Here is a 27,795-nt window from a genome sequence, read left to right on the forward strand (position 1 = left end):
GAGGAGGAAACGTGCAGAAGGCAGCTGTGACTGTTGGGAGGACATTCAGAAGTCCCTCTCGTCAGATGTGACTGAAGAGGAAACAATTACACGTCCCCCTCTACACATTTGATAGAGAAAACTTACACGAGCTACTCTACAGTTGGGAACGAGGAGAACTGTAGACGTGTGATTGGGGAGGGGACATTCAGAAGTCCCATTCTATACATGTTACGGAGTGGGAGACAATAAGATGGCCCCCTTGTTATATCAGACTGAAGAGGAGAGATGCAGAACTTCCTTTCTGCACATGTGACTGAGAAGGAGACATGATGAAGCCCTTCACTACACATGTCACTGAGGGGGTGACCTTCTGAATATTTGCTTGAGGAGACATGGCCATACGCTTTGCGCAGTTGTGACTCAGTCTACTTGCAGAGGCCCTCGTACTGCTAAGGCTTTCGAAGCGGAATGCTTGCTCCACTATGTACATACAGTAACTGTGTTTGATCAAGGGTCATTTCCAGGCCCTTTTATCATCGATGCCACTGCAGAGGGAACAGTGACTAATTCCAATATAGCTTAACTGAGCAGGGGGCTTGCCCAGGTACCAGCTGGACTAAGAGAGGCAATCATATGTGCCTCTACTGGTGTGTTTGAGGAGGCATGTACTGGCCACTTTCCCGATTCCACAGAGGAATGACACCGGGATGTTACTAATGAGGGGATTTGCGCACAGCGATTCCACTGTGGTGAAGATGGTGGAGGAGGTCTGGGGCAGTACATGTTCATGTGGATTTTTGTCCGGGCAAGACACGCACACGGCACTTCTGCAGCAGTGATGGCTTAGGGGACCTAAACAGACTCTGGTACATCTGAGGATGAGCCGACGGGCAAGCATTCACTGCACAGCAAATGCTCCAGCGTATGCAAAGTACAATGTGTGATTTTTTTATAAATTGGATAGGATTTGACATCAATACCTATCAGTGGAGTAACTTTGCTGAAAATGTTGGGGGGACATGACATCTGAAGAAAAGGTGCCCCAGCCAAATGAATGGGGACAAAATGGTGTGCAATGAAAGTTGGGGGGGGGGGGGACACCCCTGCCCCCCCCCTAAAATTACGCCCATGATACCTATAATCAGGGCGGGCGTAGCTCTGGCGGTGCCCCGGGCTTACAAAATTTGGCGCCTCTGTGCCCCTGTCCTGAGAAGGTACAGCCGGCATTAGCACAGGAGCTTTTCACTTAAATAGGGTGGTGCCAGCCCCTAGTTTGGGAGGGCTTAAGCCTCCCACTTTGAGGTGGTTGCAGGCAAAATACAGCACTCTGCCTCGATGTCCGAGTAACACCTGGGCAACAATGGGAAAGTGGTGCTACCAAGATCCTGTGAGAACATTAGAGCTTGCTCCACCACCGCGCCAGCTCAGGGGAGATATTTTAGGCTCCCTTGCGCCGGTGTGGCCGCAGCGCCGTATGTAGCACAGGAAACATTTCTGTCCAAAGCACCAGGGCTAACACAGGAAACTAAACTCCCAGATCGGTTCCCAAGCCCAGCTTCAGAAGGCTTGGCATGAGACTGCACAGAAACAGCCAGCCCTACATCCTTGTTAAAAGATGTCTACATTGGTATCTATGTCTTGCAATGTACAGACATTATTTTTGTTACAGTGAGCAGTGTGACCAATGAAAACAGAGTCCAACTTCCATTACTCCCTCAGAAGGATTTCTTGCTGAATCACAGACATGATTCAAATTTAAAATGCTGTGCCTTCTTAATAAGAATGCCCACAATGTAATTTGTGAAACATACATGTTGTATTAAAACAAACGCCAGCCTTGAAACTAGAGGCCATGCCCCTTGGGTACACCCTCTTCTTCCCCAAGGAGGAGTGGCATGGGCAACTTTACAGAATGATTTTGCAGGACACTTTAGGCGTGGTAGCGCATCAGAAGGGTCCTGCCTTGCGCTCGATTTTATTCCCGCGCCCTCACGTCCCATGCACTTTTGTACTAAATGAGTGGCAGGTGGCATTTTAACACACACACAGCACCGAAAAAATGTAGGGCCATTATTGATGCAGACCACTCATCTGTTAGAGCTCTGCCCAGGCCCTGTGGACGAAAATATATGCAAACATCCCAACATATGCATTAACACCAGTATAAGTGACTTCACAAAAAAGGTCACTGCAAGAAGCACCATCAATCTTTGATACGTAGTGGCATCCAGGGAAGTGGCTTTAAATTAATTAGTTTGTTGAGTGGCAAATATCTTTGCGGTGTAAAATACATGTAAAAGGCTATTATAATATATGCAGCAACTCTATAGTTATTAAACCATGAGGGAGATTTTTTGAAAAAAAATAGCTTACAATAACATAATAATATAATACCATAAGCTCTGAAATGAATCACTAAAAGGGACTCTGGATAAGACACAGTGAGTTTGCATGATTTGGCCAGGGTCACACTTTAGATAGGGGTTAAAACAGCATGTGGGCAATTTAAGCAGCTGACCACATATCTTTCCAGGTTTCATTGATATATATACTAAGGGCCAGATTCATGGAATTTTTTGCACGGTTCAAAGTGACTTTGTACTGCTGAAAAGTGACGTTGCACGGCCGACACAAATCCTGATTCATGTAACCGTGCAAAGTGCATTTTTGCAGTGCAAAGTCAGTGCAAAGTCATTTTGTACTGCCCAAATGGCGTTGTACTGACTTTGCACTGAACTTGCACTGCAAAAATACACGGTTCCATGAATCAGGGTCTGTGTCGGCAGTGCAAAGTCACTTTTCAGCAGTGCAAAGTCACTTTTAAACGTACAAATAATTCCATGAATCGGGCGCTTTGACTTCAGCTTTATTTTGCCCATCTTGCTGCTTGGCACCCTGCAAAGTAGCTGAGGCAAAACAATCTCACTTGGGTTTTAAAACCGGTCGTGCTGCATTTTTCACCCTTGCCATTGCTCATCAACCCCGTTCACATTTCTTAAAGGCCAAAGTCCCGTCTAATAGCCCCCCTCCTTCCCATCAGTGTCCAGTAGCTCCCATTGTAGTGCTGTTTACACAGAGCAGGGCATTGTGGTGCTTCAAGGACCCTGGGGAGAGCCAATCTGCTGCCAGGAGCTCCAGCTATCACACCTGTGTGGGTGAGCTCGGAGCTGAACACGCTTGGATCAGGCTGGGGTGTGTGTGTGCAGCACAGGACAGAGCTCATCAATACAGGTAAGTCCCGCTGGAGCCTAGAGAATTTTATTTTGGGCAGCAGCGCTCCATATAAGTGAAAAGCTTCCTGCTCCAGTAAGGGACATGGGAGATTTTAACTTTAATTCTAATGAAAAGTGCCCCGATCCCGTGTTGGAGAGGAGAGCTTTTAATTTAAACAGAGCGTCGCTGCCACACCAGCTCGGGGGAAGCCTTGCAAATGCTACCCCATGCTGGTTTAGCAGCAGCACCCCATTCTAATGAAAAGTGCCTCACTCGCGTGTTGGAATGGGGAAGCCTATTAGAGACTACCCTGTGCTGGTGTAGGAGCGGCGCCACATTCTAATAAAAAATGCCCCGATTGCGTGTTGGAGTGGGGAGCTTTTCATTTAAACAGAGCGTCGCTCCCACACCAGCAGGGGGAAGCCTTGCAAATGCTATCCCATGCTGGAGTAGCAGCGGCGCCCCATTCTAATGAAAGGGGGGCCCCGGGGGGAACGCGAAGTGTTTCCCCCCGGGGAAGTTTTTGGCGCTGCACACGGCCAGCGAGTGGCCGCGGGGGCAGAGCGCCGCTCCAGGGTATTTAAGGGGCTGGGGAAGGTTCGGGAGGCAGGTGACGGTTGGAGTTGGCGATTGTCTGGAGTCCGTGTCACCTGCTCCCGAGCCTTTCCCTGGTAGCGGTGGTGTCGTCTCAGTTCGGTGAGGTAGCATAGGTGAGGGGATTAGAGTGAGAGTGGGGGAGGTTAGGCTTAGTGAGCGTTAGCATTTATTTTCAATTTTATAATTTGGCGCTACAGTCAAAGTAGTGCATAGCCGGGGGCACCATACATAAGGTGCTCCCACTTACCGGTGTATTCATTTTCCCTGGTGTGCTGTCCGCACCATGGGGGGCGGGAGTTTTGGGCTTCCTCGTATCCGGGGGCCCTCAGGAGTTGGGTGTTGAAGGAGCGGAGCGCATGCGGTCGGGTGGCACCCGCCCCCCTCAGGCGTGGGTCCGTGAGGGAGTGGAGCCTGCTGTCCGAGCTCGGCTCTTGGTGGTGGGCTGGATCGCTGCCGTCGCGGGCTGTCATTGGGAGGGCAGGGCATAGCGGTTGCGCGAGCGGCAAGGTTGTTGGGGTAGCGCCGTGGGGGGAAAGGATTGCGGTCTATCCCGCTTGGGTGCCCGCTCCGGTTCGACTGGGCAGGAGCGCGGTAGCAGCCTCCGGCCAGAGGGGGCGGTGCGGGAGCCTTAAAGGGCCCGCGGCCTATTGACAGAGGGGGAGTGCGGTGCGCACGGCAAGCCGCCAGAGGGCGGAGTGGCCCGTGGCCTTTTGTGGGCAGAAGTTGGAGCGCGTGTTGGGAGCTCTGGGTAGTGGCACTGTTGGGGGGATAGGGGAATATCAAAGAGGGGTCCACAGGGCGGGTTAGTTCAGGGGAATTAGTTAGATTTTTGGGGGCACCAGGTGGGGCTGAGCAGGTAGGCGGTTATATTAAAAAAAAAAAAATAACTTTTCTGCTTGGTCAGGGTGGGGAGTAGTTACCTGTTACTATTATACCTTTTGTTAGGTAAACCTTGATCTCTAGGAAAGTAGTCTTTGGCATAGCGGCATTTTGGGTCCAGGGGTACCCATTTTATAGGACCTTGTCCACGGGTAGTTTCTGGCTCAGGGGCTTAGTTAGTTAGCGGTAGGGGCTTAAAACTGGTGCACAGTCTGGATTAGCGGTGCTCAATGGTGGGACAGGGAGCTGGCAAGAAGGCCCTGGTGGATGCTAAGGCTCTGAGGGAGGCCTTGGAAATTATTAGTAGGGCATCTAGGGCCCAGTTGCAGGATGCAGTGGGGGAGGTCACGGGGGTGAGGTCACGGGTGAGGGGGGATAAGTGGGGGTAGGACGCAGCGCAGAGCGGCTGCTGATGGGGCTCTCATGGCAGTGGTGGCTTGCAGCCCCGCGGCGGGGAGGGGTGAGGTGTGGGAATACAGGGGCAGGAGGATGAGGAGGGAATTGGACAGGAGGGCGTCCGGGGGGAAATGAGTTCGGGTGGGCAGCCATCGAGGGTGGGAGTGGTTGATAGTACTAGGGAGGATGGGAGTGCTCAAAAGGAGGTGGCTCCAAGGAACCACAGCGGGGCCGGGGATGGGGCGCAAAAGGGGGGGGCAGGGCAGAAGGGTAGAGGGGGTAAATACCTGCAGAAGAGTGCAGGCGGGAGGAGGAGGGAGAGGTCCCCATCAATGGAGGAGGGTAGGGAGGGGCGCGGAACGGCCCCCCCGGGCAGGAGGAGTGAGGGCGGAGGGCGCTGCGCAGCCCCCACTGGCCAGGTGGAGGGAGAGGGCTTTAGAACGGCCCCTCCCCGGCCATCGCATGGAGAGCCTAGAGGGTGCAGCATGGCCCCTAGCAATGAGGACTCCAGGGTGGAGGTCGGAACGCCTCGCCCGAGTGAAGAGGACCAGGCAGGGGTTTCCACGGCCCCGCAGAGAAGACGTCAAAGGAGTGGCGGGGCGGACGCCCCGGGCTCGCTGGAGGAGGATCAACTCGACTGGGGCACGAGCCCGCAGCCACAATGGTATTTGAGGGGTGATGAAGTTGGTTTGGGGGATTATGCGGGGCAAGGGGAGGTGGAAGGTTATAGGGCGGTGGGGGAAAGGGTGGAGGAGAGAAGATATTGGGGGTGGGATCTGGAAAGGCAGTTGCAGGGGGGTCGGAGGGTAGGAGGGCGGGGGAACTGTTGGTTGGATGAGTCCGCTGACATGTTTTGTCCCCGCAGTAGGAGCCCTCTAAGAAAAGAGATGAGGAGCATTGGTGTGGACGCCAGACCGCAGATGGCCGGTGTGGAAAGAGGTGAGCTTGAAAGGGAATGGTCTTCTGCATGGCAGAGAGGGGTCACGGAAAGGGGGTCAGGAAATGTAGGGGCGGGACGGCAAGGAGCTGGGAAGGAAGTTGGTGTACAGGCCATTGGAGCCTTGGGGGTGGAGAAGAGCATTTGCTCAGTGGAGAGTCAAACGGACAAGATGGTGGAGCCATTGGGGCTCGAGGTGCAAGATGGGAAAGAAAAGGAAGTTGAAGTGAAAGGCAAGGAGAAAAAACTGCCATACATGGGGATAACAAAACCGTTGGGGGCGCACTTGATGGCAGAGACCAGGGAGAAGATTCAGGCGGGGGAATTCGTAGACGTTTTTAAATTGCTCCATAGGGAAGTGAGAGCTAAGGAGGGGTCTAAAGAAGAGGAGAGGGAACTGGCTGCGCGCCCAAGGGTACCGGTGACTATTGAGACTTGGACGTCGGCATTTATCATTTATGCCAGTGTGTATTGTGAAAAATTCCCTGCACGTTGTGTGGCCCTGCTAAAATATATGGACGTCATTAGGAAGGCTTTCACGAGTTTTGGGGGCTTTGCCTGGGTAAGGTGTGATGAGGAATTCAGAGCGAGAATGGCGGCGGACAGTCAGGCGGTATGGGGGGAGATAGATATGGATCTTTGGCTGCAATGGATGGCCCCAACGAGGCCAGCCCCGACATTGCACAGAGCCAGTGGGCTGCCGGTGCCTTTCCGGCCCTTCCTTGGTCGCCCCGCCCAAGAAGGGGCGGGGGGAGGAGGCAGAGGGCAGTCCTCAGCGGCATGTTGGGCGTTTAATAAGGACGGCTGCACAAGGACCCTGTGTAGGTTCAGGCATGAGTGTAGTAAGTGTGGAGGAAAAGAGCCTCTTACGCAGTGTTTCCAACAGGGAGACAGGGGGAGGGGGAGAGGTTCAGGAAGAGGGGTTGTGGGGAAAAGCTTCTACGCCAGTTAAAGTGGGGGTGCTGCAGAAATGGTTGCAATTTTATCCAGACAGGGAAGGGGCGAAGATTTTGAGTGAGGGGTTTAGTCAAGTTTTTAGATTGGAGTACCAGGGCCCAAGGGTGCGCCGGTGGGCTGAAAATTTGAAGTCAGTCAAAGAAAATGTTGAAGTGGTAAGGAATAAATTGAGCAAAGAAATAGTGGCGGGAAGGATTGTAGGGCCATTTGATGACCTGCCGGGTGACTTAGTGATATCCCCACTGGGGGTGGTGCCCAAGAAAGCTCCGGGGAGTTTCGATTAATACACCATCTGTCAAGGCCGGAGGGCAGGTCAGTCAATGATTTCATTGCCCCGGAAGAATGTGGGGTTGTATATGCAAGTGTTGACCAGGCAGTGGAGCTGGTAAGGAAAGAGGGGCGGGGGGCCTTCATGGCCAAGTGTGACATCAAAGCGGCTTTCAGGTTATTGCCGCTGCACCCAGGGGATTTTTGGTTGTTAGGCTTGCAGTTTGAAGACCGCATATACATAGACAAAGCCTTGCCAATGGGATGCGCAATTTCCTGCGCGTTGTTTGAACGATTCAGCTCCTTTTTACAGTGGGTTTTTTCATTTAACTCGGGGTGGGAGAGTGTGCTGCACTATCTGGACGATTTTTTGTTCATTAGCGGGGCAGATAGAGAGGGGGAGTGCAAAGAAATGCTAAAGTTGTTTCAGGAGCTAATGGAGGAGTTGGGCGTGCCGTTGGCGGAAGACAAAACGGAAGGGCCTGCAGTGGTGTTGACATTTCTGGGAAATGAATTGGATTCAGTGGCTATGACCTCACGCTTGCCGCACGACAAGGTGAGCAAACTGGTGGTGTTGCTGGAAAAGGCGGTAGGGGCTAAGAAAATGACGCTGGTTGACATGCAGAGATTGGTAGGGCATTTGAATTTTGCATGTAAGGTGGTGGCCCCAGGACTGACGTTCTGTAGGAACATGGCGAGGGCTATGGCAGGGGCAAAGTGCCCACATCACCGGATAAGAGTATCGGGGTCAGTGAGGGAGGACTGTAGAATATGGCTGCGTTTTTTGGAGAAGTTTAATGGGGTGTCAATGTGGTTGCAGGGAGACATGGGAAGTACAGATATTCTCGGACGCAGCAGGAGCAGGAGGTTTCGGAGTATTTTGGGGGGGAAAATGGTGTGCGGAGAAATGGCCGGATCTGTGGTTGAAGGAGGGAAGGAGTATAGCATTCCTTGAATTTTTCCCATTACTGGTGGCTTTGGAGTTGTGGGGGAAGGATTTGCGGGATAGGAAAGTGAATTTCAATGTGGACAATGAAGGAGTGGTCCATGTGGTAAACAGGCAGTCAGCAAGGGACCAGAGGGTGGCAAGACTCATGAGAGAGTTCGTGCTGCGCTGCATGGAATTGAATGTGGTGTTTAAGGCAACACATGTGCCAGGGAAGGATAATGGCATCGCTGATGCATTATCTCGTTTTCAGTGGCAGAGATTCCGTGGATTGGCTCCAGATGCGGATCAAGAGGGGCGGCAGATTCCGGAGGAGCTGTGGAGGATAGGAAGATGAGAGCGCTGGTTTTGGTGGAGGGTTCATTGTCTGGGGGTCTAAGGAGTCATACAGGAGGGCCTGGGAGGATTTTATCGGGGTGGAGCGCGTAGTTGGAAGGGTAGATGGGATGCGGAAGAGAGGAGGAGGTATGATGTCATGAACTTCCTCCTGAGGTGCATGGACAGGGGCTGGTCGAGAGCAACTATAGCAGGAAAGTTAGCTGGAATTGCTTTCTACAGGAAATGGTTTTGGGGTTTCCAGCCGAGTGGGGGGGAAATGGCGAGTAGGATGTTAGAAGGATGGGCAAGGGAAAGCAAGAGGGACAAGGACAGGAGGAGGCCGATATCGGCTGAATTGCTGCAGAGGTTGGTTAAGGCAGTAGGGGGAGTTTGCTGGTCAATATGGGAAGGAGAGCTTTTTGCGACCTGTTTTACATGGTTATTTTTTGGGGCTTTTCGGGTTTCGGAGTTGGTGGGGGGAAAAGGAGGGTCTGGGGGATTGCAGTGGGAGGATGTGCAAATCACAGAAAGGGGTTTGGACATCAAGATTAACAAGTCTAAAACGGACCAGAGGGGGAAGGGTTCCTGGGTTTTGTTGGGGCAGGGGAGCAAGGATTTATGCCCGGTGCAGGCAGGCAGGTTGTGGAAGGAGCGGTGTGGAGGGAAGACAGGCTTGGTGTTTAAGCATGAGGATGGGTCGCCGGTTTCAGCGGCACAAGTTTTGGGGGTATTGCGGAAGGCTCTGCTAGTGGTTGGAGAAAAGGTGGAGGATTTCGGTACACATTCATTCAGGATGGGTGCAGCATCGCAGGGTAACAGGTTGGGTTTTTAGGCGGATAAGGTGAAAAGTTTGGGGCGTTGGAGGTCTGGGAGATACAAGGGGTATGTCAGGGATTTTCATAAAGGGGAATTTTGAAGGAAGGTGGCAGAATCGGGCGGACAACGGCGTGGGGGTGGTTGTATTGTGGTGGTAATTTTGTAATTTCTTTTTCAGATGCTGTGCGAAAGGAGGGGGAGTTGGCGCAAGTGTGGATTGTCGGCCATTCAATTGTTAAATGGGCTGGGAAAGAAGCGGAGAAAAGGGTTATGGGCAGGAAACTGGGGTGTAGCTACAAGGATGTGGTGGTAAGATGGCATGGATTAGGGGGCCTGCGCTGGGACCAGTTGCTGCCTATGTTGGCGGGGTTGCGGGAACGCTATGGGGCGCCGGAGGTGTTGATTATTCACGCTGGGGAGAATGATCTGGTAAGGGATACGGGGGTGGCACTGCTGAGGAAAATGAAAAGGGATTTAGTATGGGTGTGGGAGATGTGGCCCCAGGCAGAGGTGTTATGGACTAAGTTGTTGCCACGCAGAGTGTGGAGGGGGGCAAGGAGCGAGGGAGCGATAGAACGGGCTAGAAAGGGGATCAACAGAGAAATGGTGAAGTTTTGTGCCTCGGTGGCGGTGCAGGTGATGGAACATAAGGAAATAGTGTATGAGGGCTTTATGATCTTTAGGGAGGATGGTGTACACTTGTCGATTTATGGGAACAACCACTATTTGGCGGATCTGGGCTCTTGGCTAGGAGACTGGTTAAAGAGTTGGAAATAAAGTATAGTTGTGGGGGGGGTGGGGCAGAAAGAACACCTCGGGGGAGGGTTTTTCTGGTGCCGGGGGCATGGCTCCTTTTGATGTGGGGGGAGGGAAGCACAATGGGGGAATGGCACGGGAAAGGATGGGGTGGTGCTGTTTGCACAAGTGGGCCACCCTGGGGGAACAGGTATTGAGCCTGGAGGGGCATGGCCCCAGGGAGAAAGCGGGACGCCTGGAAAAGGGGTAAGGAGATGGTAGGGTCCAAGGGACAGTTAGGGAGGAAATGGCTTTATTTAATTATTTAATTGTTGGGGGAAATGAAAATGTGTAATTAGTTAATTGGTTGTTTAAATATTTCGTTAGTCTGTAAGGCCATTGAGCCAGGTAAGCGTTTAATTGTAAGCTTTGGCCTGTCACATTAAAGCGACCTTTTCCACTTTTAAATGAGTCTGGGTTTTTGTGCAGTAAGCCAAAAAGTGCCCCGATCGCGTGTTGGAGAGGAGAGCTTTTCATTTAAATAGAGCGTTGCTGCCACACCAGCACGGAGGATGCCTATCAGAGGCTACCCCATGCTAGTGTAGCAGCGGCACCCCATTCTAATGAAAAGTGTCCCGATCGCGTCTTGGAGTGGAGAGCTTTTCATTTAAACAGAGCGTCGCTGCACACCAGCTCAGAGAAGCCTTGCAAAGGCTATCCCATGCTGGTGTAGCAGCGGCGCCCCATTCTAATGAAAAGGGCCCCGATTGCGTGTTGCAGAGGAGAGCTTGCTGCCACACCAGTATGGGTTGCCTATCAGAGGCTACCCCGTGCTGGGGTAGCTCTGGGCCTTATTCAAATGAAAAGTGCCACAATCTGGTGCTGAACCCAGCATGAGAGCTAGTTGCTTTGACACACTAGCTTGGGGGAGCCCCTGCAAGACTCACCCTAGCAGGCGTGGAAACGGCATCTTTTGAAAAGCTGCTCTGCCCTGTAGGTTGGCAGCGCCGCCCAACTTAAGTGAAAAGCTCCTCCCATCGGTAGGAGTGTTTCACTTAAGTTGGGTGACACTGCCATCCAGCACCGCCGAGCCTTTTCCTTTACATGGCGTGCCGCGCCCCCTGCCGCGCCCTCACTATGGAGCTTTCCCTCCATGCTGGCGTGGCAGAGGCTATGGCGTCCTACATACTTTATATTAATTTGGCACCCTGGTTGACCGCCCAGGTCGCCCACACATAAAGTAATGATTACTCGCACGCCCTCATCCTAGCCCCAGCTCCTCGATTTGGCCCCTCCGTGACCTTTCTAAGCAGCCTATTAAATAAAGACTGTCTGTCTCATTTCGCTGAATTGTGTGGGTCATAGAAAGGTGATCTGCTTTGGCAACAGTTTGACTAACCGTCGGATGGTTGGCCTTTGCAATGATGGCATCATGTTCTTACATTAGGGACGTATCCGGCATGGCGGGAGGAGCGGGAAAGGACTATAGGGCAAGAAGGAGTGGTCGAAAAAGACAGTGAAAGCCTACCAGTCCTCTTCATGGGCTTCTGCTTCCCAATCCAACAACACCACTGCAGCTCGAGGCTGTCTGGTGCAACAGCACGCCCTTGCATCCCATTGAGGGCCAACAGTTTCACTGGATTGTACAAATTACATGTTGTGATTGCTTAACTAAATGTTCCTCATTTTATGAATTGTGAAAAAATCAAAAACAGAGCGGGTCCCGCTAGAATTCAAACATATTCATGAAGACTGCACAAAGCACTGTGGGGCTCTACATATAGGCGTGCCTGCCCCGTGCGATGAACTCACTCGAGTGCCTGAAGTGAATGTGAGTATGGAAACTCGAAAAGCCTGCGAGAGATAATAACACAGACACGCGGGGCGGATTGGGAGGCCACCAGCGGCCGGGGCAGTACGCGACTGCAGCCCCGTGGGGTAAGTCTGCCACACTGCGAACAAAAGCATTGCCAAAAAATAAGAAGACTTCTACTCCCATTGCTAGAAAAAACATCATGCAACCCTACCAGGCATTCTCTGCAGAGTAAGTAGGGATCTCGGCAGCAGGCACCTAGTGCAGTGAGCTGTGGGCTCTGCATTCCCTCATGTAGATGCAGAGGAGGAGTGCTTATCCAGAGGACCTTAGGAAGAAGGTGCTCCATAGAGTCTCACGAGCCCTTTAGTTATGCTAATCTCAGCTTTTAAATGGCCTTGTCTCTTTTAACCTGGCCATGGCTTGAGAGAGAAGGGGGAGGGCTCTGACCACAGCCCTAAACCAACACCACAGCAGACCTGGTGCCTTCGATGGGACCAACACCTCTAGTGAATGCCGGTACTGATCAATGCTCATTCTGCCCCTGCGGACAAGCAACAGATTACGTTCCCTAACAAACTACATCCTTCACACTGTTCCTTCTTAACCACTTAACTGCTAAGGAAAATCGACGTGCCCTCAGTTCAGCAAGAAGAACTGGTTGGAGTGTATTAGCATGGACAGAGGGGAAAATACAGCATACTTCTTTTGCAGTGTTGATTCACGCGAATCAGAGGTATGTAGTCCATGTGTGCAGGTATAGGTTTATCTTTGGTGACATGGTCAGCTGAGGTATTTCTCAGACCCTCTAGGATATTGTGGCATGAGATGTACATTTTGCGGCATAAAAAAAGAACTTTTACGGCACAAACTTGTATTTATTTCAGCATTTTTGCAGTACATTTTTTAAGGATTAGAGGGTGTAAAATTGGCACATTGCAGGAAAGAGGCAGTGTGCGTCACTTTCAAGAGAGCCAGGTTGTCATTATTTGTACCCTTTTTGTCAATTTAATAGGAAGAGTCCTAGATGTCACTGGCTTGACAAAAGTGTTGGTTTCGCACAACCTTTTTGGTTAATGTGCGTGCCTATTTCATATTGTCAACTGTATTCATCATTATAAGTTATAATGGTGGAAATATTCCCCTTCTGTTTTCCGCTATCCCCCAAACACCCACATACCTCTATCACCAACATCCCTCTCACTCACCAATTTCCCATCACAACTTCCACAGTGCATTTCATTTGTAATTCGGAATGTGCTTTTAAATGCGCAGAAACGCCCTCTGATTTGCGCAAAGAGGTGAAAAAGGTCATTTGAATGGTTGCATACAAAATCCAACCATTTTGATGCATTTTGTGGATTGGGCTACTTTTCTTTAGCACAGGTGATGTGATTCCATTAATTGCATCAAAAAATGTTTTGAAAACAAGACTCCTTGTGTCTTTTTTCAAAAGAAAGGTTGTTTTTGCAAAACGGCCACTGTTGAGGGTGTTTTTGCAGAACGGCTGTGTTTGTGCTTTTTTCGCGGCATTTTGGGTGATCGCAAAATCGCTATAAACTGAATGGTCATTTTCCAGCGGGAAGACCTGTGTGCCCTTAGTGTGAGGATTGTAGAAGCTGGTCAGAGCTTAATGTTCTTATTGCGCTGGGTGTGATTGGCTTAGGTGATGTGAGCAGCATATGGTCAAAAGTTGGAATGTGACCAAGTTAGAAAATCCAGAGTTGGGATCTCACTGCAGGGTCATCACATAGGAGCCCTTCCAGCCACAAACAACTGTGAGAGCATCAAAATGGGCCCTTGAAGAGGCATCTGCGCAATATCAAACACCACAGATGCCCGCCCGTGGAACAGGCACCGCAATGCAGATATCACCGGGGGCACACCCTTGTATGAATTTCAGAAAGCGGGATCCATCTCGCCCCCCCCCATGGGCACGGGCAGATGATTCAATGGTCCAGCGAGGCGCAAGTGTCACAAAGCACACCCTCTGAGAGAAGTTGCTATAGTGCCAAGGGCACCATGGGCCCCCTTGGGGGTCTCTTATTAAAGAAAATAGCGCAAGGTGAACCCCCAGGAGCTGGCACCACAGCACAGACAGCCTGAGTGCCCCAACCCAGGTGCAGACCCCGGGTGCAAATATCAAATAACAGGATCCTCTCTGCGCCTTCAGGACCCAGTGCAGTTATCGCCAAGGGCCTGGCATATGCTGAAAACGTTCTATCATATGATTTGATTTGATATTTTATGTATAGCGCGCACATATACATGTGCTTCAAGGCGCGATCATCTTCTGTGAGGCTTGTCATTTTACGGCGTGTAATGTTGCTTTCCTTTACACATTATTCCTGCACAACTACCCATACCAGAGTGCAATATGATATCCTCCTAAAAGCGAGGCATGATCGATTATTGCACACCTGACCAGGCCTGGACTGGCCTATAGGGATCTCTGGAGATTTCCCGGTAGGCTTCTGCACCCTGCGCCTCTTTTGTGTGGTATTTCCAAATGTTCCCATGGGAAAGGGGTTGGGCTTGCTGAACATGTGTAACATGGGGCCACTTTGAAAATATTTCCAGAGCCTCTTTTATCCTTCCCAGTCTACCCCCGCACCTGACAGGTGCAAGATGAGATTTCTGCAAATTGTATTATGGGTGATACAACGTTCAAGGCTTAGGTAGAGCACTGATGACCCTTCGTAATAAAGTCTCCTGTTTGTAGTCATTGTTTGATGCGAGACGGCTACTTCTTGTTATGCAGAATAAGGTACATAGCATTGATAGCATTTGCAGTTCCACGAAAAAGTGAACACGTTTTGTACCATCAGAAAATACGAACATCATGAACCAAGAAGATTCTGTTTTTTGAGGAACAGTCATAGATTAAGAAAATAATTCGGGGTCTTTGAAGTCCTAAAGCCCAAATATTGAGACTTAACTTGAACTGTGACTTGTCAGATAAAAAGGACCACTCCTGTACTCTCTACGGTCTTCCACAGCCAATAACAATCTGCCTATTTGCAATGCGCCTCATTAGGACCCAGGCGGTAAGGGGTTTACGGCGGCGTAAACAGCGCCGACCCTTACCGCCTGATTCCGAGGTCCCTTAGCGCCATGGAGGTTTTAACACCTGCTTTTAGCAGGTGTTAAAATCCATGGCGCTAAGGGACCATGGAGTTAATTACGCCACCGTAATTTACGGTGGCGTAATTAACGCCTTCCCCACTCCCATTATGCCCTATGGGGCAAAAATGGGAATGGGGAAGGGTAAATGGGTTAATGGGGACTTACCGCCCCACTCACCTCGGAATGGGGCGGTAAGTCCGCCAACCACCATGGCGTAAACATAGTTTACGCCATGGTGGTAAAGGTACGACCCAGGCGGTAACTTACCGCCTGGGTCGTAATGAGGCCCATTGCCTAAGTAAATGGCAGTGTCAAAACGAGGGCTTTGCAACTAAGGATGAGGCACTGCTGGCGATGCATGAGCTTTGCAATGCCCCTTGCGGAGGCATCAAAAGACCAAACAGCCCCACTTCCCTACAATGGGAAGCAAGTAGTGGGCAAGCTGCCGGCACCACGTCCATGGTTGGTACGCCATCGGCACACATATAAAGGCCCCTTATTTTATGTAGCACATTATACAGGCTTTCCTGATTCATGGAATTCTTTGCACGGTGCAAAGTGACTTTTCACTGCTGAAAATTTACTTTGCACTACGCAAAGTGTATTTTTACAGTGCAAATCCGTTTTGTAAGTCATTTTTGCAGTACAAAATGACTTTGCACTCACTTCGCACAGCAAAAATACACTTTGCTCAGTCCATGAATCAGGGTTTGTATCAGCAGTGCAAATATTCCTTGATTCGGGTGAGGTCAGCTAGGCTTTTGGCATCTTGGCAGATAATGCACAAGTGGCACTATCACAGTATTTAACTAAGACGCTGGTCAAGTGGGAAATACACGATTTGAACTCCTGGGACAATTAGTGCACATCTGCCCCACTACTTGAGCGTTGCTCTTAGTCCCACTAAACATGCAGTTGAGTCACGCCTGGCAGAGTCTCGGCGCAGCGAGCGCAGCTGGACGCTTGACCCCCCACCAATGATTGACTAGCCATGCCAAGGGGGCCACAGGCAGCGCAGGGCACGCGGCGAGCAAGCGGGTGCTACTCACTAGGATACCGGTAGTAGAAGTCATTGTCCAGGTTGGAGAGACTCTTGTTTTTGATGTGCTTGTGCCACTCCAAGGCGTCGGTGTCTTGGTCGTAACGGACGAAAATTGCAAAGAGGATGATGGTGATGCCCTCCAAGACGAGGCAGAGCACGGGCAGCTTGATCCGCATGTTGGTGGAGTACCCCGTCATCTTGAGGCGATGACAGGCGCGAGGAGGCAGGGGTCAAGGACGGGCGCTCGCCTCTCCTGTCACAAGGCAACCTGGACAACAGCCCCCGAGCAGCGCTGGGCCACACTGGAGCCTTGCGCCCAGGCTGCCGCCTCTTCATGCAGGGGCTCTGCCCTCACAGGGCACGCGGTTCCCGCCCCTTCCACCGAACCAGTTCCCGAGCTGGGACTGTTCACTCCCACAACGAGGGGAGGCGAAGTTTCAAAGGTCCTGGCTGAAGCCGCACCTGTGGCCGCCAGCGGCACGCGGCGTGCAGGCAGGGCAGGCTGAACAGCCAGAAGGCGCGCCCACCGCCGCTAGTCGCCGGCTCCAACGGCCAGAGCGCACGTTCCATGACACGGTCAGCGCTCCAAGCTGTCTGACCAGCGTGGCTGCTTGTCCGCGACGCTGTTGTGACATGTCCGCATATTGCAATATATCTCATGGGAGGGACACACCGGAAGGAACAAGGGTGAAAAAAGGACGCCGGTTGTTTTGAACACAGCCATGCGAGAGAACGTTTTTCTCCAACGCATATTATATCTTTTTTTTTTCTTCACAAAAGGAGAAATGCAAGCATATTTTTCAATGTGTTTTCTGACTGTGTAGCATGAAATGAGCAATCACATTATAGCTCCTACTAAGATTTTTCTTTCACGTTTAAAATAGTTGAGCAAAATATATTTCCTTTGGTCATTTTTATATAAACAGCAACATGTTTCCACTTTTTTGCTGTCTTTCTTTGTCCTGCTTGAAAACTGTATGTAACAAGATTCCGGCTTGAGATAATGGGCCTCATTAGGACCCTGGCGGAGAGGGTTTTACGCCAGCGTAGTGCATGGCGTACCTCTCCGCCATACTACGAGTTCCCGTAGCGCCATGGCGGCCTTTTCCGCCTGGTTTTACCAGGCGGAGAAAACCATGGCGCTACGGGACCTCGTTGTTAATTACGCCACCGTATTTTACGGTGGCGTAATTAACTCCTTCCCCACTCCCATTATACCCTATGGGGCAAAAATGGGAATGGGGAAGGGCAGAATGGGGATTGGGGATTTACCGCCCCGCCAAGGTCGGAATGGGGCGGTAAATCCGCCAACCCCCATGGCGCTATCGGCGGCTTTCCGCCATGCTTCGCGGTGCATTTAGCACCGCGAAATCCGCCTGGGTCCTAATGAGGCCCAATGACACTTCTATAACTTGGTAGTGGGTCATTATCCCACGATAATGACCCCTCTTCCAGTCTTTAAGGCCGAGTGCTCACCAAATTAGAATGGGGTGTTGGGTTTTCTGTGTTGCTGCTGCTGCAAACACCTCTGGAAGGTGCTGCCTTAGATGGACGTATACGCTTCTGAAGACACCTTCGAAGATGGGTTTTTCATCAATTAACAGCTCCATTCAAGAAGTTATTATTAAAGAAGCACAGTTGTGTAGTTGTTATAACCAGTTGTGAACACATACACATTATCTTTCAGATCCACGCCTCCAGGTAAAACATGTTTACACAACCTGTTGAGCAACTGTAGGGAGGGTACTGGCCACTTTACTCTGCCTTTGCAGTACAAACTGTGGGCAACATCGAACTTGGACAACCACCTTGCCATATTTTGGGCCTGTGATCTGCTGGTTGCACAACTGTCCAGGTGGTGCATTTATCCATTCAGGTATTTTGCTGCCTTTCCAACGTGGTTGGTAATTTTAACACAAAATGACAAACCACAGTTGACGACAGTTTTATTGACACACTCTTTGACACCTACAGTAAAATAATGGGGTCAGGGAAAGATCAGTAAAATAGCAAAATGACCCACACACAAAAGAAAAGAAATGGCGGTAGTGGGAGGAGAAGGTTAAACCAGTGACAGGGATAAGGGGAAGGTTGCATGGATGGGAGTCCCCATTTACATGAAAAGAGAACACAGAAAGGGAAAAAAGCTGGTCAAGAAAAATGGCCCTTGCCAGTAATTTGTTAAAATAATAAAGTCACGCTTTCACATGTTACCAATATACCCACATTATCAGTTTAGAGAGTTCTGAGACAGTCCTGTATCAAACAAGTAGTCAGATGGAAAAAGGGAATAGTTTCAGATAAGTCTATTGATGCTGGCATGCCAAACGCGCTGTGCTCTGTAACTGTCAATCCCCTGTGCCGTGGCTGCCAGTCTAGGGATGCGGAGGCAGACTTTTCCATTGAGAAACCAACAAAGAGTGTAGATGCACAGATTGCCTGCTTCCTCCTTCCAAGCACCTTCATGGTCTCCAACTTTACACTGGGCCTCATTACGACCCTGGCGGAGTGGGTTTACGCCAGCGTTATTCGCGGCGGACCCGTCCGCCCTACTACGAGTTCCCGTAGCGCCATGGAGCGTTTTCCGCCTGGTTTTTCCGGGCGGAGAAATCCATGGCGCTACGGGACCTTGTTGTTAATTACGCCACCGTATTTTACGGTGGCGTAATTAACGCCTTCCCCACTCCCATTATACCCTATGGGGCAAAAATGGGAATGGGGAAGGGTAAAATGGGGGATGGGGATTTACCGCCCCGCCAAGGTTGGAATGGGGCGGAAAATCCGCCAACCCCCATGGCGCTATCGGCAGCTTTCCGCCGTGCTCCATGGTGCATTTTGCACCACGATTTCCGCCAGGGTCGTAATGAGGGCCACTGTCCTTTGCCTCGACTCACTTTCATTCGCTCACTCTGCTCTCGCAACCTGGTGTTGGTGCCTCTTGCAGGACTAATAGCTAAGGGCTACGTCAGAGCATATTATTTAATAAGACAGGGTGCCACTTTTGCGAGAGGGTGCAAGCTGTACTTTTAGTAATGCCATTGTTGACTCCTAACCCTTCGGGTGCATGTAGCATGATAGCACAGCACATCATTAGAGCTTTCTGTAAATTAGGGAGGCTTGAGTACTAACAAAGACAGGCACAACATCCTGCATGGTATTAAGATAGCTCTCTTTTCTGAGTGCCTGCGGCAGTCTTTTACTTCGTAATCCGTTATAACGCACTTAATACCACAGACCAGTCTCTAAAGTGCGGGAACAGGATTCAAAGCTGTGTTGCTCTGCATCGTCTTGCTTCCAAGACAAACACGTTGCCCCTAAGCTATCCTATAGCTTTTTAATGTTGTAAAATGCTTCATAACTGTCTCTGTGACAATGAGGGTGTTAGCCTCTAATGCAATATTTACATTTTTATTTTTTTTGGAACAATTTCTGTTATTTACGCATTTATTGACAGTTTTGGAAAACAAAAGGAACTCCTGGAATGAGAGCTTGCTGAACGCAGCATGGCCTTTGCTTTCGCATTTAAATGCAGCTTGACTAATCTATTGGAAAGGTTAATTCCCCCTAATTTATCATTAAGCTCTGTGTTAGCATCTTCTGTCTGTGTGAGCAAGGGCTTGCTGTGTTGGTGTTGGTGGTGGTAGCGGAGGAGAAGAAGAGTTGGAACCAAGTTAAGTGAGGGGCTGGAAAACGATGGAGAATGGCACACAGCCTTGGTGAGCGAGACTAAGAGCAGCAGTCTTGCTGTAACCTGATGCAGGTTTCGAGAAGTAGGAGAGCCTTCTGGAGAGTAAGGAAAAGAGGAAGGTTGTGGGGTTTAATGACAGCCCCAGGAAAATGAACAGAACGACCAGGTTAGGCCTCTAATGCAAAATACAATTTTATCATGGAAAGGCACACTGGCAAAATGAAAAGCCATCCTTCCAAATGTACAGCCCTAGGCCCTAGTGCATGCAGAGTGTGTGTCTTCCTGCAAGTGAAACAAGGGAGTATGTGAAAAACAAATACAGACTGCAGAAAGGAATTGAAAATGCACATTGTGAATGGCAAAATAAAAAGCAGCATTTCACTTTCAGTTGCCCCATTGGAAAAAATACTGCGAGCAAGAGAAACAGATTGAAATGGGCCTATCATGTGCATTTCACAGTGGGAAATAAAGACATGGAGAAAAATGTGCCCTTGACAAAATGAACATATTTTAAGAAGGGCCTTGAACAGTGATGGCGAGAGACAATCAATTTAAATAAAATGCTTGACATCAAAAATAGATGCAATATGTAAATGCTTTATGGGGCCTTGAAATGTATGACTGTAAGGTTCGATTCAGAACACTCAAGGGATCTTCCCCCATCACAGATCTGCTTGGCTCTATCTGAAAGTTAAATCTTTTTGAGGCTATAGCAGAAGGAATGTATGTTGGTTGCTATGCGAATGCGACTAGATCAACAACAGAACCAGGCCTGGATGGGTGCCCTCTTAAAAACGCACACTTTAAAATTCTAATGGTGGTCAGCTGAGAGTTACCGATTGCAGGCTTGTTCCCGGGGGAATTTTCCCTGAGCATGGTGGTGGGACATCTGCTCTGCTCTTTCAAATTAGCAGAACTATGGGCTGATCTTTACCCTTACAAGAATGCCAATGGACTTTATGGCAGGAACATTAACCTGGTGGCCAGACCACTAATTAAAGCTTGAAGAAATGCAATGTGAAAATATGAAAATTAATTGGATTAGTTTGCTATAGAGTTGTATTGTGTAACCACATTCTATTAATTTTCTCAAGAAACATCACACTGTAATGGTCCACTTACCAAACAGCTACTGAACATGTCCACTTATTGATGTAATTCTGATTCAAATGTGATATGGGGAATTGCAGTCATAATGAGTTTATGGCCCTTTAGGAACGTGAATATGTAATGGATGGGGTCACACTACATTAATTCGGAGTCCAAATAATGGAACCAACTCAGGAAAATTGCAAAGTACTGTTTTATTAACAATTATCTAAAACAGGGAGGTCACAACAAACATCAACAGATGTACGCTCAGTGGTTACAGGTCATTTGGTCGAGGCAATTTGGTCGAAAGACAAATGGTCGATTTTTTTTAGTATTTTAACTTTTTTTTGGGGGGGAGGGTTTCCCCTCAACCCCCTTTTTTTGCTAAAAAACCCTTTTTTCCTAAACGAAAACCTGAAAAATATATATATAAATAAAAAAAAAATTCGACCGTTTGTCTTTCGACCAAATTGCGTCGACCATTTGTCTGTCGACCATTTGTCTGTCGACCAAATGACTGGACAGCACACTCAGTCTCTCAATGATCCATACACAAAAAATGGTTTTTATATGAAAAATATGTCACAGTGAAATACTACGTGGCAATAATGAAAAAACCTATCAAGGGGCAGGATTGGTTAAGGGAGACATCTAAATATACATTTCTATAGGAGCTCAGATTGTTACTGGCTGTCCGTTATCAGATGGACAACTATGCCAACCTCTAAAAACATGTAATTTCAGAAAACATTAGATACACAGTTTCTCGTTGATCTTCAAACTATGACGTCCTTCGTTATATGGATTGATATAATTGGTTGGCACACTTGTGCCATATCTGGAACATTCAGTTCAGTTACCAGCATGCAAGCCCAGACCCAGGTGCAAGGAGATAGGGCGTGTAACTACCTCACCCCCAATTAGCCCTGCATCTCTCATCACCCATGTCTTCTGCCATGAAATTGTCTTTGTACATGGCCTTGCAGAACATCCTTGTGTTTGAGAATGTATGGGATTACGGGCACTCGCTATCGTGTCTGGAACTTCAAATTCAAACTCTATTTCCATCCTTGGCTCACATGACAGGAGACCACGATTTGGTCCATTTTGCAGCTCTTAAATGCTCTAAATGAATTAAAGTTTGGCATCCTTTGTGTTCTATCTAGCACCTTAAAGTGAGAAGGTTCATCCTCTGCATACTTGTTCTTCTTCAGAATAGATGACTGACCTTGGTTGTTTCAGTCTTTACTTCAGGTCAGACAACCACACCATCCAGCCCCACAAGCCTACTATTCTTGCTGCAACACATTTTTCCATTCTTGCTTCATGGGCTCTGGCTTACTAAATTCATGATACCAATGTCCAGTTTCTATGCAATGGCGGCTTCGCCTGCATTCTATTCACTACTCATAGCAGAACACACAGTAATGTTGTTTCAAGCATAGTACTTTGAATGTACTGATTATGCAGGTCTAAAAAGTACCTGAATAGGTGAGATTGTATGCAATGAGACATTGGAAACTGTCCTACCTAACATATTATACTGTGCTTTATTTCACAGAAAAAGAAGCAAAGATTTCTCCTTCATTACCATGTACAACAAACTCAACCTGTACATCCAATGGTACAGCAATCATTAGTACTATTTGCACTTCAATTGTATGCCTACGTCCATGCACCCAAGAATCTGGCCACTGGCCACAACCACCACACCACAACTTGCCCTGAACATCCCAATTCAAATGACATCTGCAGACATCGAAATGGATCGATAACCCAATTTTTCACCAATGCAAATATCCCTATATCATCTAGAATCCACTCCCCCACCATGACCAAGCCCTCTTGCAGCCACAAAATAACCCCAAATGTGTGTCTCAAGCTGTCCACCCAAGCCCTCTTTCAGTCACCAAATAACCCAAGCTGTCCACCCAAACCCTCTTTCAGTCACCAAATAACCCCAAATGTGTTTCTCAAGCTTCCTGCACAAGACTCGGTGTCCACGGGCTGCTGCGCCACCCGTACACTCTTCTTACACCTAAACAAAGAGCCCCATATCATCTTTTTTCCACTCCCTCACGATTCCCAGCCCCTCTTTCGAAAACCAAATGACCCAAAATGTGTTTTCCACACTTTTTCCCCACTGCGCTGTCCGCGGTCAGTTGCGGTTGTTTGCAGATACAACATAGGGGGCACTTTGGAAAATATGTGAAGCACCTCACCCTTTTCACCATCCAATCACCGGGCGCATGTGACATCGCGTCGGCCCCTGGACTAATCGTGGGCCTGTCCGCGGAGCAAAAAGGGAAGTGAGTCCACGGACAGAACCCAGATATCACAAATGTTTTTAGACCTACTTTTGGCCTGTTTTAAAGATAACTACTGGACGGATATACACCAAATTAACAAAAGCTTGCTTTCGGGACCAAGCCGCCGGTCCTGCTGCAAACTTGGTGAAAATCCGTCCAGCAGTTTGGGCAGTAGACGTGAGCAAATGTATTTTTCCACTGCGTCTATAAAAAAAACAGAAAGTTTGGGACCCGCCTACAATTTTACCCCCCCTTGATGAAACCTCATGAAATTTGCCCGAACAAATTCAGACAGAGCCAAATACCTTTTTTGAAAAGTTTGGCAAGGATTCCTCCAGGGGGAGCAAAGATATAAGCCGCCCAAAAAGTGCTCTTCCTACGGATTAAGCAACTTAACCATAACTACATGGCCTCTATCCAATGCCCTGTAATATGTATATATGTATATATATTTACTGAAAAAACTATGCTAAAGAAAGGGTGTGGTTACAGTGGCCTACTAGAAACCTATCAACTTCAGTGAAAACACATTGGTGAAGGGAGATTACGCTTCAGTTGCCCTAAGAGCAACCTAGCAACTTCAGTGCAAAAACGTTTGTTACAGTAACATTACAGCTACTTTGCACTAACAACAACCTATCTATACTATGCATACAAGTAAAACCGAAAAACCCCAGAAATTCCCCAGTTATGGTAAGCTAAGCAACCATAACTCACGCCACCACTGTGCACTGCTAAGACACCCATGACATAAAAGATGACAACAAAAATGTCATAGATGACATTTTAGTAGGCCACTGTAACCAGACCCTTCCTTTAGCATAGTTTTTTCAGTAAAGTGGGAAGGTTTGTAGTAGTGCAACTTAACCATAATGTCCCTTTGACAATGTTTTTTAGTTAGTGAATTTCATAGTTTTTTTAGTTGGGCACTGTAACCGGAACGTTGCTTTAGCATAGTGTTTTCTGTAAAGATGATAGCTGTTTGGTACTGCAACAGAACCCTAACATCCCGTTAACGACGGTTTGTCACTGATTCCTTGGCTGGCCTCATGATAAACTTGTGGAAAGGCCAAAATCTCTGGTGTATGTATCCATTTGCACTACTCCTTACTTTTCCTAATAGTGTTGGTGTATTTTAGCAATTACAGATGTACATGGTATGGGTTGATGAGTGTTTGAGTGGTTTCACTTTTTAAGTTAACATTGCATGGTGAATATGTGCTGCACAGTACTGGCCAAGATGACTACAGGTGAGCAATATGGACGTTTCCTAGGAGACTGCAACTGGGCGGCGTATGTGCAATCACACTGCAAGTATCCGTAGGACTCCATTAGTGGTTTAAATAGTTGTCGGAGCGCATGTGTATCCGTTGTACAGCTATACCCATGCGTAGGGCATCCTATGTGTGCTGGTAACACTGCCCTTGGCACCAGCCCTACGGATTCATACGGTAGGCTACCGCATTTCAAGTACTCCTGCCGATTGCGTAGGTGGCTCTGCAAACCTACCAATGTATGGCTGCTGCACGCCTGGCTGTATGAGGTCCACTGGTAAACAAGGAACAACAACCTCCAGTGTAACGTGGGCATGATAAATGTTGTATTAATTTGATTGATGAGCTGCTTGCCTTTCCATGACCCGTGAAACAGACACACCGTCTCTGCACTGAGCACTGTGACGGAAAGTGTCAAGAGTTCGCTGGTGGGTTGTACAGTTGAAGAAAACATGTAACTGCAGGTGTGACAATTTGTAGTGAGTCTGCAAAATGGCACAGCTGGTGTGGCTTGGTCACGCACATACTAATGCATGTAAAGGCAAGTAAGCAAACAGCAGAATGTTCAGGGTGCAAACAATGTCAGTGGGGGTTAGAAAAGTCATGTAACTGCATGGGTTGCGCTGAATAATTATCTTCCTGCTCCACATATTGAAGCTGTGTTTCTCATTGTTGTAAACATTCTTGTATTCCAGAATGTATGCATCTCCGTGAATACTACTCCTACGGCTAATGGCGTAGCATGATTTGTTTGTACTCCATGTGACGACAACTGAAATGGAAACACAAGGGACCAATGAGCAGTCTACGGCCCTTCCAACAATGCAGTAGGGTAATTTCATGTACTGCATTTTCCATATCTACTGCAGCCAACAACAGGTGCACTTCTGTAGGGCAGTGGAGCTCTAAAACATCCTTGCAGACCATATGCCGTTTACAGACCCTTACCCGGCAAAGGGCATTGTATTGGGCATGTACTGCAACGCACTACTCTACAGAGGGAAGGTACTTGGAAGTGCATGGGAAGGGTCCGTTCGGGAGCATGTTAATGACTGGGCCTCTATAGTTGAGGGCCACCCAATATTTCCATCTCTCAGCAAGTCCCCTATGGTATCCATGCAGGTGCTGCCCCTTGCGTACCGGGCCTTGCCTGCCGTTCCTTCTGTGGCATGTGTTAGAAGACCAAAATAAATAGAAATTAACTGGGAAAGGAAAAAAGGGAAATAAAGAAAGCTCCTTTTAGAGACGAGCCATGGGATTGCCAATGTACGGATGCAGGGCGGGGCGCACCGTATACGCTCCACACAATGTGTGCAAAATCAAGGGAGGTGTGCCACTCTGCAAAACACCGTAGTGGAATCAGGTGGAAAGGGGTTCGCTGTAGAAAGAGGTTTCATTACATGTTGAAGAGTTTAAGTGCACAACACTTACTACAAAAATTCTTCCACTACTTTCAACAAGGGCAGCAAGGCAATTTGGATGGGGCGTGTAGAAATCGGGATGGCAGGAATAGTAAAATGAACGTTATTGGTGGAGAAAACTTATCGTGCTGTGAAATGTCATATTCCCATTTGTGAAGTACGCCATTGGCACATGTTGTAGAAAGGCACAAACAGACTTCTTCACAATGTAACGTGCTTTCTCCATTTGCGGACCAAATGAAAAATAATGCAGCCACATCGGTGTCTGCGTAATGCGATAGAAAGTTATGCAGGAGATCGGAAACAGACGCAGGACTTGGGCAAGTGCCTCCTTCATCACAAACGTCACTGAAACTCGTGTAATATGCTGTTCAATTTTCCCTCCACAATGAACAATAATAATGTTGGCATGATCGCATGTCACCAGAGTGTCACACAGATAAACAAAAATCAGTCACTTCATTGTAGGTACTCCATAGCACTACACATCCACATGATAGAATCCAAAATGAGAAGCCAGTGCACAGTGTTTTCCATTCATTTTCAATCAATGCATTTCAAACTCCCCTAAAACCTGCACGCTGTGACTCGTGAAACACACAGTCACAACCACACCCTCTGTATTTCTGTCGACCAATACACTGCGTACCACTGTATGTGCGTACACACCACATCCAGAAACCTTATTGACCAATCCCGTAGCCTATAGATGCCCATTTCTATGGCCCTCATCTGCAAAAGGGGCGTATATAACACATGCAACCCTGCAACTATCGCAATATCCGCTGACTTTTCGTGCTGTGCACGTGTGCGAGTGGGGGAATAACTTTCAACTGGGGTAGGGGATTTCGTTAGTTGTGGCAGCTCTGAAAATAGCATTTTTTTTGTTGGTGCTTCCATTGTGGTAGGTGTGCTTCCCACAGTACAGTAAAGCAGGGGCAGTCCTTCTCCCCTCTCCACTGTTCTTCTTCCCACACTCCCTCATTGAGGATTGTGAAATATTCACACATACATGCACCATTCACAGCCAAGAAGTCTGCATTCAACACTATCATTTCAGTATAACACTCCATATTTACCGTTCAACACTCTGAGTACACATCACGTGTGCTTCCAAAGCACCTTCCGTACAAAGGTGTGGGGGAAGAAACAACAATGTCAGCATCCAAAATCATCCAGAGCAGCACCCATCATGCCTTTAACCATGCATAGAAGAGTCTACTGCTTGCCGACTATCAACACAACATAATTGGGCCATGCATGAGAACATCTAGCCATAAATCACAATCCACAAACGTAACATAGCCAGCTGCACTTCTAAACAACCCCAGCATCATAACACAGCGATGCATGGAAACATGTCACAGTAAGCAGATTCCACAAACATGCCACTGCCTCCGCCACCCCTACCCACTTCCATGCACAAAGTATTATGTCACTGGCAAACAAACTGCACAATCCTCACAACATTAGGCCTACTCCCAGGAAGCTGCACAAATCAGAATTTCCACGCACATCGCACATTCACTTCAACCCTACCCTCTTGTATACTGACAGTGTTCCAACACTGCATCCAGTGGGCACACTCCAAGACTTTTCATTGCACAATCTCCAGCAAGAGAAATCACATGGGTAGTTCCCAATTTTTTGGTAAAGGGGGAACAGACTCTCACTGGGAAGGTAAGCAAAAACACTCAGAAAGTGAGCCTGATTACCTCTCTCTGTACCCGCTGTAAGACCCAACAGTCCTTTGCATTTGTGTTGTTCGCTATATTAGTCAAAACATGTTAACCATGTCATGCCAGTTCTTTTATACCTTAAAACAAAGTTTATTCATTCATCAATACATCATAAATAATAAAAATGTTTACAATTGTTTATGTGCACTTTCCGCAAGACACATCAATATAAAACGATCTCAATTGTCAGTGATTTATTACATCCAGATTTAACCAGATAGTGGGGTTAGTAAGTGACACATACTTAT

At 48.4% G+C, this 27,795-nt stretch overlaps 1 protein-coding gene across 1 annotated transcript in view; it reads right to left on the reverse strand.

Annotated features, from left to right (window-relative positions):
* RHBG (Rh family B glycoprotein) overlaps positions 1-16,360 on the reverse strand; it is a 297,643-nt gene extending 281,283 nt beyond the window's left edge. The window contains exon 1 of the mRNA XM_069607158.1: positions 16,032-16,360. Within this exon, the coding sequence (XP_069463259.1) occupies positions 16,032-16,221 (190 nt within the window). The 5' untranslated portion in view covers positions 16,222-16,360. The remainder of the gene's footprint in view (positions 1-16,031) is intronic.
* Between the last annotated feature and the right edge of the window lie 11,435 nt (positions 16,361-27,795).

Source organism: Ambystoma mexicanum, chromosome 1p, assembly GCF_040938575.1.
Source record: "Ambystoma mexicanum isolate Mex_15411 chromosome 1p, UKY_AmexF1_1, whole genome shotgun sequence".
NCBI classification, from domain to species: domain Eukaryota; kingdom Metazoa; phylum Chordata; class Amphibia; order Caudata; family Ambystomatidae; genus Ambystoma; species Ambystoma mexicanum.